At 41.3% G+C, this 13091-nt stretch overlaps 1 protein-coding gene across 1 annotated transcript in view; it reads right to left on the bottom strand.

Annotated features, from left to right (window-relative positions):
* Positions 1-13091, bottom strand: part of LOC134082546 (protein NLRC5-like) — a 176473-nt gene that overhangs the window by 11832 nt on the left and 151550 nt on the right. Inside the window, exons 27-30 of the mRNA XM_062538339.1 lie at positions 10383-10553; positions 7709-7879; positions 7228-7401; positions 6109-6279 (exon numbers count right to left, since the gene is read on the bottom strand). Of these exons, the coding sequence (XP_062394323.1) occupies positions 6109-6279; positions 7228-7401; positions 7709-7879; positions 10383-10553 (687 nt within the window). The remainder of the gene's footprint in view (positions 1-6108; positions 6280-7227; positions 7402-7708; positions 7880-10382; positions 10554-13091) is intronic.

Below are 13091 nucleotides of genomic sequence, written 5' to 3'. Positions count from 1 at the left end.
CTATTACAATTATTTGTATTACCAGTCCATAAAAATGCAAAACATATACTAACATACAATGCAAAACAAACTTTTATTTAGAAACAGTTGTTGTGGGCAGAGGAAACAGTTGACGGGAGTCATTTGATGACACCTGACAGTTGGAATGGTTGAACAGTTAAATAGTTGAGTAGTTTAAATAGTTAAATTATCTAAGTGAAATATATTAGTGCTAACTTTTATTTTGAAACTGTAGGCAGAGGAAACAGATGGCGGACGTCATAGGCCCAATTCGAATGTCCGGACACACAGACTCAGGGACTTTGGTGTGCTTTCTCACGAAATTCATAAGGGCTTGGGGCTGTCCCAATGTCGAATTTCAAAAGGCATGAGGGCTTGAGTACAAACTTACCGAGCCCTTTCCGTGAGTCTGCATCGATACAGAGCTAGCCTAAGGGAATTACCCACAGTTCAAAGTGTTGTGACGTTCACCGCGGAGACCATAGGAAAATCCGGAAATTACAAAGGTAAACAATAGCACGACACACGTGTATGGTGCACATGTCAGTAACGTCTTTGTTATTAAACATTGGCAAAGTACATGTGATCTTGTGAAGTGCTGTCACAATCCCAGATACCTATCTGAGGCCTAAAAAAAAAAAAAGAGCCATGAGTCGGTAGGAATTTTCCAAATGTTATTAAAATGTGCCGATTTCTAATGTGTTTAACTTTCTTTAGGGGCAAATCAAATGAGTGAGTTGCTGAGCACGAAGCAACATCTCAAAGGCGGATGGAGGCCCATAAACTTTGAGCCGCGGAGGGCATAGATTCTGGCTCTGGGGCACACATATACAAATTAAACTGAAATAAAGAAATTATGCTGCTGACTATTGTTTTCGAGAGGATTCTTCAAGATCATAAAATAAATTTGAGTCGCACATAAATTGACAGGGTCGGTCAGCAACCGGAACCAAAACTATTGTTTTTTAGGCCTGAGTGCATGCGGCCTCACACACTCACTCAGATACTGAGATCAATAAAGTCTGTGAGTCTTTAGTCCTTAGTCCTCAGTGCTCACATTGGTATTGGGCCATAATTGATGACAATTGACAGTTGGAATGATTGAGGGCGAGATTGTATGCTTAAAGCCTGAAACAGAGTAGATAGTTGAAAAATTGTGATAGTGGAATTAATGGTGGTAGACATAATGGATGTTGATAGGCAGATTGTTTAATGGATGCTGATAGATAGTTTAGTGGGTGGATGAGTGAATGATTTGAGGAAGATGAATGGATAGAAAGTTGGAAGGAACCTTATATCCTTGTAGAATGGAGAGACAGGGAGAGCTGGCCTAGTTGAACACAGAGCAGTTGATAGGCTACAGGTGCAATCAGTTTAACTGGCCTTTTGATGGGGCCTAGTTGGATCTTTTAAGAGGGGTCTTAAGGCATATTTATTTAATATGCACTTAGTCCTTTGAGTTTGTGATGTGTTATGGTTTGTATAATAGTATTGTTTTGTTATAATTTGTCTATTGATAGAATTTGAAATTTATTTTGCTATTGTCCTTAAATTTAGCCATACCTTGCTTTAGTTATTATTATCATATATAATTAACTGAGTGACTTATTTGATTGCTATTCTCATTTCACTGTTTTATTTCTCATTAGGTTAGTGCTTAAAATTATTGTTCTACTGATAATATTACTATTCTCCCTAGTTTGTAATTGTTCACTGTTAATTTAATTTGTATTGTTATTTATTTGTATGTCGCTTTGGACAAAGGCGTCTGCTAAATAACCATAGCCATAGCCATAGCCATAGCCATAGCCATAGCCATAGCTGCTGGCCCCTGATACAGTTGAAAATCAGCTTAATTAGCATATTGAGATGTCATAGTGCCAAAGATACATCTATGGGGAGATTTTGAGTAGTTTTTAATTAATAGTTCAAAAAGTATAAAAGTTACAAATACAAAGCCCAGATGTCCTAAGTGAGACCTACGCAACAAAGTTTGAATGCACTTTCGGTATTAAATAGTTGAAGCTGCATTAACTGCGATAGAGGAATAACTGGAAATGCAACTTCAAGGAATTACTGGTTCATGAAAATGCAAAAAAATAAAATATTCTTTTAAACATCATACAGAGGAAAAATAGATAATTATAATTTTGATGCTAGGGTACATACATGTATGTTGGTTGCTATGCCAAAGAAAGTGGTTGCTATCCTGGTTGCTGGGGTAATAAAGTTGGTTGCTAGGTCAACATTGTAATAGTGGCTGTTTGGTTGTTGCTAGGGTAACTCATATGGTTGCTGGGGTGTTGCTAGGGCACTTTTGGTGGATGCTATGCAAAATAAAGCAGTTGCTATGGTGGTTCCTGGTTGTTGCTAGGGTAACCCATATGGTTGCTGGGGTGTTGCTAGGGCACTTTTGGTGGATGCTATGCAAAATAAAGCAGTTGCTATGGTGGTTCCAATTTAGATGGTTGCTAGGTTGTTGCTAGGGAACATATGGTGGTTTCCAAGTCAGGGCTCCAGAGTGCGACCTAATTTGAAAAAAAGCTAGGTGCACCAATGCAACAACCCCAAAAAATAGTCTGGAGGCCTGTATGCACAATAAAGCAGCTGTTAAGATGGTTGCTAGGGTAATTATGTTGGTCACTATGCTGTCATTGTATTTGAAGATGCTAGGTTGTTGCTAGGTTAAATCATATGGTTGCCAGGGTACTTATGGTGGTTGCTATGCAAAATAAAGCAGTTGCTATATTGAAATTTTAGTGGTTGTTCCAAGGATACCGTAAAACTTCAAACAATAGCCGAGTCCCAAATAGACGCATGTCTCTTTTAAACGCCCGGTGTGACTACAGATTTGGGGTTATAGGCCGGTCTCCAACAGAAGCCTGGTCTGTTTTTTTTAGTTTCGAGTTGTATTTATTCTTCTTATACCCGTCAGATCGTCTGGTGGTGGTGATCATCGATGGTACAGATTGCGCACACTAAATGTATAATTGCATGACTGCGGAGGTGAAAGCCAGCTATAGAGTTCCAAATTCTTAACTTTTTTCGACATTGGCCTATGTCCTGCATTATTTAATTAATGCCATTTTGTTAAATTTGCGCACTAGACAACATATTCTATCACGAACTTTCTTTGTTTAGTTTCACTTTCTCTCGTTTCTCCACGTTTCTCCGCGTTTCTCTCAATACCATGGCGGAAAAGAAAAAGACTTGATTTAAATGACATTTAAGCTGACAGTTGTCAAATTTGCCTAACAAAATTCGGGAGAAGCAGCGGCAAGATATTTCTCGGTTGATCCAAAGAGGGTGCGTAAAGGCTGAGCTGTAACGTCTGTCTCCAAAGAGGGAGAGCCCTGCGCATCTGGTCGGGAGCTGCGCAAGCAAGGCAGGCAAGTGGAGGAGAGCGACGAGGAGGAATTCGCAAATCAACTTGTAGCCTAGTTGAGGATCACGGTGATAGCGATTAATAGGATCATTTTTAATCACACGATTGCAGTTGTTTTACAGGGTAGCATTCATTCTTTATTGTTGATGTATTATCAGGGGCAACAAGTTCACAGGCTCGATGGTAACTTGAATTGTTCAGCCCGCTGTCACATCGTTTCGTTATTTTAAGCTGCCAATAATTTAAGACATATTTAATAAGCCTATTATAGTAGGCTAGTTCTAATATGATCTGATTTGTGAAACACATTCGAATTATAGGCTAAATAAATAAATATAGCCTACCCTACTATAATGTGGTAACCTCCTGTTGTCATGCTTTCTGTCTGCTTATGCTATTGGGTAGTTATCTCTAATCCTACAATAAACCTACACTCAACTAACACCACTAAATTAAACGCCTGTCTCATATAGACGCCTGTCTCAAATACACGCCGGTGCATTTTGGCAATTTGGCAAAATAAAAGCCCGGGCTATTGTTTGGAGTTTTACGGTATGTCACATGGTTGCTATGTTGTTGAAAAGAATAAATGGAGTGGCTATGCAAAATAAGGCAGTTTATAATCATGTTGGTTGCTAGGTTGTCATTATAGCAGTGGTGGCTAGGTTGGTGCTAGGGTAATTAAGATGGCTGCTAGATTGTTGCTAGGGTACATACGGTGGTTGCTATGCACAATAAAGTGGTTGCTTTGGTGGATGCTAGGGTAATCATGTTGGTTGCTAGTTGGAAATTGTAGTGGTGGTTGCTCGGCTGTTGCTAAGGTAACTAAGACGATTGCTAGGGTGGTGGTAGGGTAATTGCGATGGTTGCCGTAGTAACTCAAGTGGTTGCAAGGCTGTTGCTAGGTTAATTGTGTTAGGTTAAAGAGACCCTATGCAACTTTCTGCAGGACACGATCGCTCCTTGTTTACATCTGGAAGTCTGAGACGAAGAACCACGCTTGCAATTTATATATTTAAATATAGCCTATACATGTATAAATATACACGCTAAAGCTGTCGGGGAAGCTCTGCAGAGAAAATGCAAGCATAAAACGAGCGAAAACGAACAACGAAACCGAAACCAGAGATGAAATCGCCAATCCTGCATAGTTCCTCTTTAAGTGTGTTGGTTGGTAAGTTAATCTCTTTGGTTGCTCAGTTGTGGAAGTGGTTGCTAGGCTGTTGCTGTTGCTAGGGTCCTTCAGGTGGTTGCTAGGCTTTTGCTTGGATAGTTATGGTGGTTCCTATATTGGTTGCTAGGTTAATCATGTTGGTTGCTATGTTGGTTGCTAAGTTGTAACAGTGAAAGTGGTTGCAAGGTTGATGCTAGGCTGCTGCTAGGGTACTTGAGGTCTTCGCTAGGTTGTTGTTCAGGTATCCATGGCAGTCATCATCAGAAATAAAGAGATTACTGTAGTATAATCATGTTGGTTGCTGTGGAAACTGACATAGATGCCTAAATTCAATGGTTGCTATGTTGGTTGCTAGGTACGTGGAGGTTTCATATAGTTGGCTGGAGGCATAGTTGATGATAATAGACATATGTAGTGGTTGAACAGATAACACTTGGAGGTCTGGGGGCCTTTCAGACACTAGGAGGCAGTTTGCTACACCTACAGTTTTTAGTTAGTTCTTTACTTCTTAGTTATGGTCTTCAAGATTCTGAAGCAAGTACTAAGACTCTGATTGGCCCCGAGAAATGTCAATTACAAGAATTAGCCAATGCAATTATCATTTCCCTTCAGCATTACGTCTGGGTCTGATCCCATTGAACTCGATTTCACAGGATGCATTCCATACGAACCAATCAGCGAACGGGGGGGGGGGTGGGGGGAGGCGGGTGTTAACGATGACGTCAGGCATATGCACGTTGTAGTCTCTATAGCTGTCACGACCAAATGTTAGTGATTGGGTAAAATCAGGCCCAATCGTTTCAAACTTCAACAGAGTTTACACCTCCTGCCTGAAATCGATTCTGAATGGAGAAGGTCCAAACCCTCTTTGGTATGACCAGGCTAGCATGGGGGGGGGGGGGGGGCACAGGAAACATGGATCTGTAGTCTTAAGAGAATGAGATTGTACGCTTAAAGCCTGACACAGTGTCCTAACTGGATCCTAGCAAGCGACATGTAAACAAACTCATTGTTGTCTGTCTACACTGAATCCGTTAAATATGCCATTCTATTGAATCATCCATATTCCATATTTTTCATTCAAAATTGCAGAGCAAAGCAGGCGACAAAAAGAAAAAGCTCTCGTTTCGTTGCATCACGCTGCTCCCATCGCCATTGTAATGTTTGCTCACATCGTGTCCAGTTAGGACAAGGTGTAAAGTAGGGTTCAGACGAAATATTTGAGACAAGACGAGATCAGCTGCGACGTTCTAAAACCTTTGGTGGGCTTTAGAAACTGACAGTGGCCTGGCCACCTGGCATAATATTCTAATTGCTTAACGGCCCTATTGTTATGTCATAATCGCCTATGTTAAGTCTATGGGGACATTTTGAGTAGTTTTTAATTCATATTTCAAAAAGTATAAAAGTTACAAAGTTGAAAAATCAAACAAAGTTTGAATGGAGTTTCTACCTTAAACAGTTGAAGCTGAATTTCTTGAGACTTGACTGAAAATATAAGATATACTGTAATAGGTTCATTCCATCAAAAAAAATGTAAATCTCTGACCTCAGTGTCTCCAGCTGGCATTTTGGGTCTCTTAGTCCCAAGCAGAGCTCCTGCAGTCCTTCATCCCCTAGTTTGTTATCACTCATGTCCAGTTCTCTCAGAGTAGTTGTCCTTTGCAGTACTGATGCAATCATTACACAGCTTGCTTTAGAGAGGTGACACTGATTTAGCCTGTGGAAAAACACAAAAGACATACAGTATATTCAGCATGTATACTGTCCATGGGTACACATTTACACACCTTGTGACACATATAGCCTAGAAATGAAGAGTACAGCACTAAACAGTTCCCTATAGACTATATGTGACCCTCCACAGCAAAATCAGTCACATTGTTCAAATTTTCAAAATAATAGTTATTAATTTTTCACGAAAGGGCATAATCAACCTTCAAAACGATACCTATATCTAATGAATTGAACGTCATATTACTGAAATATTAACATTCAAAGGAGTTGAGTTCATCCTGTCACGCCAAAAGAGAAACTGAGAAATCTGCCTTTGAAGTTGACACTCGACTCAACACTCACCAACGTAAGGTCGCAGCTACTTGCTATGTTGTATTAACAACAACAAAGCACGCGAATAGCTTGGTGGTCGTCAATGAGTGCATTTACCGTAAATATTAGAGTAGAGTGGTAAAAACCAGACGCCTCTAACATTCTGCTGAAGTTGAATTTCTCACCTCAAAACACTCACGTTTTTAGACTAGAAAAGGTACGTTTTTCAGCTAAATGTATTCACGGCTATACAGTGTAGACCTCCCACTGTTTCAAAACACACACAAAAAAAACCCATGATTTTAGCACACGTAACATAAATTGTCATTTTTCTCCGAGTCACATATCAAACTTAGCAAACCTGACTCAATATCCAGTCATCATACCTGACCCTGATGACCTGACTTTGATTATTGTATTTTAATGTATGGCACAGAGTACTGTTTCATATTTTATAATATGGAATATGGGGCTGAACAATTACATAAGAGTACCTCAACTTTTTTGCAATTCGACATGCATATTTTCATGTTAAAGTGTCGGCAACCCAAGCCATTTCCTAATGTAATTAATTATTCAAAGCTGGACTGCAACTGGTTTCAGTTTCTAGAATACTTACTGAAGTGCTTCAACTTTACAGTGAGGATCCTCCAGTGTATCAGATAACAGCTTCTGTGCTGATTCTCCAGGATTATTGTTGCTCATATCCAGCTCTTTCACACAGGTGGGATTTAACATCAGAGCCAGAGCCAGACAAACATAACCATCATCTGAGATACCACACTTACAGAGCCTGTGAGGGAGAGAGGGTTAGATGGCAATATAAAACTACCACAAAAAGTGCGCTGCACTGGTCATAATAATAATATTTACTATTCATATAAGTCTAAAGACCAGCACCCACTGGACACATACGCAACACGCCGCGACAAGAAAAAAAATAGAACACCATTGTTTTTAACGGAGCAAAGCCCACTAAAAATGTTTGTTGCGTAGCAGCCACGCAGGGATAGAAAACAGTTTTAAAATCCTGCGCGTCAAGCCCACACCCCTGAACACCGTGTCCAGTGGGCGCTGCTCTCACCAGTCTTAACACCAACCTTAGTGTCTGCAGTTTGCTGTGAGGACTACATAGACCCTTAGAGAGAAATGGAACACCACAACCTTTCAAGTCATTGTGACTCAGGTCCAGCTCTATCAGGGAGTTTGGTGACTGTAGTACATCAGCCAGAGTGCTACAGGACCATTCTGAGAGGTTGCAGTCAGCAAGTCTGTATAACAATTTGACAGAAGATAACACATTACAGAAAAGGACAAATCAATAAGGTATACTTTTTACAAGATGCCACAATAACTCACAATAACACATAATACAGTAACATTCTTCCCCTTCAGTGATCTTCAACCGGGGGGCCTGCGGCCCCTAGGGGTATGCAGAGGTACTGCAGGGGGTCTGCCAAATTATCAGTGGGCTTAATCCAGCAAGCCCACTATACGCTCTGTGCACGCACTATTTCCGCATTTGAGGTCAAGATTTTATGGCATTTCCGGTTGATATGGGTGCCGGTGTTATGGTGTTTGAAGTTAACAAGATGCCTTTTGCAGTTACCGAAGTGTACTGTCAATGATGTGCGTCATATCTTCAGAGCAACAACTACAAGTAAACTTGAAAAAGGTTTCAAATTCTATGCGTCTTCCTACCTCTGTGACTTTGAGGGTTAGTCGCTGAGGCATCCTAGCTTACCTTGAGATAGCAGCGTTAGTGATGTTACTTCTGTTTATGTTTGCCACGAACCAAACCGTCCTGGTTCAGTTTAACTATGTAACTAAAATGGTTATCTGTTAACGTGTTTGTATTTCTGGTAGAAGTGTCAGGCAAAAATTGGGATGGTGTGATAACAGTGAGGGCCTGCTGCTACAGATCTATGAAGAAATCAGAAACGCCACACCAGCTGACAGTAGGACTAGTTGAAAAGACACGGTCAAAGTTCGGGTGAACATGTTCAACCAGTCACATTCTGCCCTATTTGTTCTTGCTCTTGCTTTTCAGTCTTGCTAAGTAAAAACAATACAACAAAATATGTATTTCGATTAACTTTTATTTTGTATGTAAAGAGACATGAGGTGAGTAGAATGAGAAGTAGAAGTAAATAACTAGAAATAAATAAGTAAAATATTATAGAACCTGTGAGGTGACTCCTAGCACTCTTCAGAACTGTTTCAGCGGCGCCCGAATGTATACAATTATCGTTACCTTTTAGCGGAAATGACATTACGCTCTGGCGTGCACAGGGGGTATTGTTCTTCTTAAGTTTACGTCTTATACTTATTATTCCTGTTCACCCACTTTTTAAGAATGCTGATTTGACATGGAACTACACTCTCATCTGGCGTAATAATCAAGGCAACTTGCAAACGAACCATAGGCGCAGTGATATCGTACGCAGCATCTGAAAATAGTCCCCATAGACAACAAGCAGTAGTAGTGCCAGTAGTTTGCAAGTTGCCTTGATTATTACGCCAGATGAGAGTGTAGTTCCATGTCAAATCAGCCTAGAAAAACGCCAGGTTTCATTTTCAGTTGGTCTTATTGCTCTTTCTAACTTGAGAGGAGACACGTTTTAAATGGGAAAATTACCAGAAATCTTAGTCACTTTTAAACATGAAGCTAGCAGGCGAGAAGCTAATGGTCTAATCCGATTCAATGATCTATGCTAGGCTGAAGCTAAAAGTGGTATCGCCAGACTCACAGAATGGCTGTATGAACTGGAACAAGGTAAATATCAACTGTTTTGCTCGAGGGGACGTGGGAAATGAGCTTATTTCCAAAAATGGCGGAATATCTTTTTCCACCTTATCTGTGCTGTTCCTCTGACCCTGTGACAAAACCCAAAAAAGTTAACAAGACTCACTGTAGTTCCATCATAGTGAGATTCAACACATTCTTTCTGTTGTGTGACTGTGGAATTGCTTTGAATTGCCATGAATTTAATTCCACTTTCTGTCATTCCAAATCCAATTCAAATTCAAATTCCTGTGGGGCAGTCAATTCAATTCAAATTCAAATTCATGAATAGAATGGAGGCCAATTCTAAAATTTGGAATCTGGCAGGTGGAGGTAGCAGAAGAAGATCGTGAAAAGACCGCTTTCACAACGGCCGTGGATTATACCAGTTCTGTTCCATGCCTACGGGTCTTACCAACGCTCTTGCCACGTTCCAGCATTTTATGGAGCTGGTGTTGAAAGGCCTCCCCTGGAACATCTGCATGGTTTATTTGGACAATATACTTCTGTACAGCCACTGTTTGTGTGAGCATCTCGCACACCTGGATGAGGTCCTTAAGAGGATAGAGGGAGCTGGACTGAACGCAAAGAAGTGCCACCTGGCCCGGGATCATGTTGTGTTCCTTGGCCATGTGATCTCACATGAAGGGCTACGCCCTGATCCACGCAACATCAAAAAGGTGCAGTCATGGCCTGTCCCACGGTCAGCAACGGAAAAACTTGAGACTAGACATGAGATTCGAGCGTAGCCACCGGTCACGTTCAAATTGATAATGCTATTCTTTGCGTGGATATAGCGTACGCCTGTCGTACACCTGTTTTAGGTCGTACGCACGTTTCATAAATGAGGGCCCATATGTATCAGAATCTTGATATACCACACCTCTGAGTTGGATGGATTATATCGACAAAGGGGAAGTGAAAGGGGAAGTGAAAGGGGAAGTGCTCACTAACACAGTGACATATCTTGTCCATAAGGAATATCTGACCTCAGTGTCTCCAGCTGACATGTGGAGCCTGTTAGTCCCACAGAGAGATCCTGCAGTCCTTCATCATCCAGGTTGTTGTTACTCATGTCCAGTTCTCTCAGAGTAGTTGTCCTTTGCAGTACTGATGCAAACATTGCACAGATTGCTTTAGAGAGGTGACATTGTTTTAGCCTGTGGAAACCAAAAATACATATTCAGCATGTACTCTGTCCATGGGTACACATGTATGCACCTTGTAACACATATAGCCTAGTAATGAAATACGGATTTCAATGAAACTCATGATTAGGACTAGGGATGTCCCGATCCGATCACGTGATCGGAAATCGGGGTCGTTCACATGGTTTCAGACTCGATCGGAATCGGACTTTAAATCCCGATCAGGGATCGGATATATATATTTATTTATATATATTTAACAGATCTATAATACTTAAAAACAAATGGGAAAAATAACAGCTTAGTATTTGCTGTTATGTGGTGGTACAGACAGGGCTCAAAATTAGCACCCGCCAAGCGCCAATGGCGTGTAGATTTCTGTTCTGGCGAGTGAATTATGACAACGTGTAATCCGCCACTTTGCCGTGTGTAAAACGGCCACAAGTTATCAACTAAATACTAGTTATATTACGTTAACGACACAACTCTGCTGTGTGTGTATTTGCCCCTAGCCCCCTCCTTCACTCGCCGTCTCTCTCCCGCGGCCGCGGCTGCTACCTCACAGGCAGCCGTGTGATTTAAACGAGTGGCTGCTCTGCCCAGTGGCAGTGAATGCTATAGACAGCGGTCTGATCTGGCTGCTCGAAAACTGCATACAGTTAGTTGAGCTCGGACAAAGCGAGCATCAGAGAGTTGTCAGCTAATCCTGTCCATCCCCTGCCATTTTCCGTTCTGTAGCCTATTCAATTATTGACGCCTTGACTGGCGCTATATGACGCAACATGAAAGTAAATAAAACTGACAGCGATCGCGCAACTTCTGTTTCAGTGATTCAGTCCAGAATTAAACATTGTATCCATAAGTGAGACGGAAAACTATATATCCTGAGAGTCACATGAAAAGGTGTTCGAATGAAAAGGCCAAACTTCATGGAGGGCATAGTGGATGAAGAATAGACACATGTCTATGAATTTAGTTTATTTGATTACTTTGCTTCATATGTTCATGTAACAGGACAAGGTCTCACGTCCCTTGTCTAAGCCAGCAGTGGCACTTTGAGTGGCTCACCTCCAATCGCCCGGAGCCAATCAATACGTGGGAGCGGCTATAAAGTTTAGCTTTTAGTTTGAAGGCTGACGTCGTAGCCGCATTGATACCTGACTCCAGCCTTCACCGTTCCCCGTATTGGCTTCTCCTCTGGCCGGCTCTGTGTGTCCGCCGACTTCGGTAGGTGATTGTGGCATTTGTGTTGGTAGTGACGTTTATGTAGCCTATTTATCAGAAATAAGCTGACTTAGACTTTGGGGTTTTAGGACTGCAGCTAGTCGCTGAACATGGGCTGTCGTAACTGACCACATCTGAGTGGTAGGTCACGTTAACTGTTTTAAACTAATATGTAGCTTGCATAGGTTTTAATTGTACATTCTTTGTGTAGCAGATCTCGGCGGTAACAGAACGGCAACATCAAGGCATCTTGGTTCCAGTTCCGACGAACGCTGCTGTTTTGTTTTGTTCTGTTTTGTGTTTGTGTTTGTTTCATTCCGTTTGTTGCATTGGCTGTGTATAGCCACCACGAGGTTGAGTGACGACAGGTGTGTTACGGTTTTTGCTATCCGAGTGACTACGAATTCAGTCTGGTTACAGGGGCTATTCCTTATCCTATGTACACTGCGTGTCATGATTATGCGTGGAGTGATTGTGCCAATTAACACTGTTTGCCTTGAGTGCATTTGAAGTGCTATTTATTCACGAGTGTCTCATTCCCTGAATAGTCACCTCTACTGACTTTAGCGAACTCACTCTGGAGAGTAGCCTACTACTACTGCTGTTAGCGAACCCACACTGGAGAATACTACTGACTTGAGCGAACCCACACTGGAGAGAACTCACTCCCTTTGTTTTACTGATGATAATAAAAAAGAGTTTATTTTTGGACACGCGTCTCTCTGGTTTTCTGTGACCCCGAACCTGTGTTGCCTGGTAGTTTGTAATACCTTAATTCAGTTTCAAATAATTCATATTCTGAGGGGAAGGGCCTCAGGTGGCGTAGTCGACATGTGTCAAAATATAGCAAACCATCCACTTTGCCAGTTCTTTCATCCTTATGATTGAACAAGTATCAATGAGATACACGTAAATTAGATTTAAGGTATTAGGGGGGTAGTCCAGTGGTGGGCCGGTCCAGGAGAAAAATGCCAGGGCCCAATTTTGTTCCCAGTCCGACCCTGCCCCTCACTGTCTCAATTTTAAATCACTGCTGGAAACCCACCTTTTTTTCACTGGCTTTTAACACCAGGTAGCGTGTTTGATGTGATGTAAATGTGTTGTGTGGGCAGTGCTCCCATCTCAATCTCAAAATTCAAACTCAAAGGTAAAATCGACGATGTAGCCACACCCCCAAAGTCTATGCCAAGAAACATTGATTATGTTGGATGTAAGTGTCATTCCTTACAATTTAAGAATATTTCTGCCTCAGCTGTTATCTTTAGATGTTTCATACAGTAGGCTAGTAGTAAACAGCAGTGACTTCAAAATAATATAATTAACAAA

The sequence above is a fragment of the Sardina pilchardus genome, chromosome 1 (genome assembly GCF_963854185.1).
Source record: "Sardina pilchardus chromosome 1, fSarPil1.1, whole genome shotgun sequence".
NCBI lineage: Eukaryota > Metazoa > Chordata > Actinopteri > Clupeiformes > Clupeidae > Sardina > Sardina pilchardus.
The sequence above is the reverse complement of the archived record's forward strand: the minus strand, read 5'-3'. Positions and strand labels throughout refer to the sequence as shown.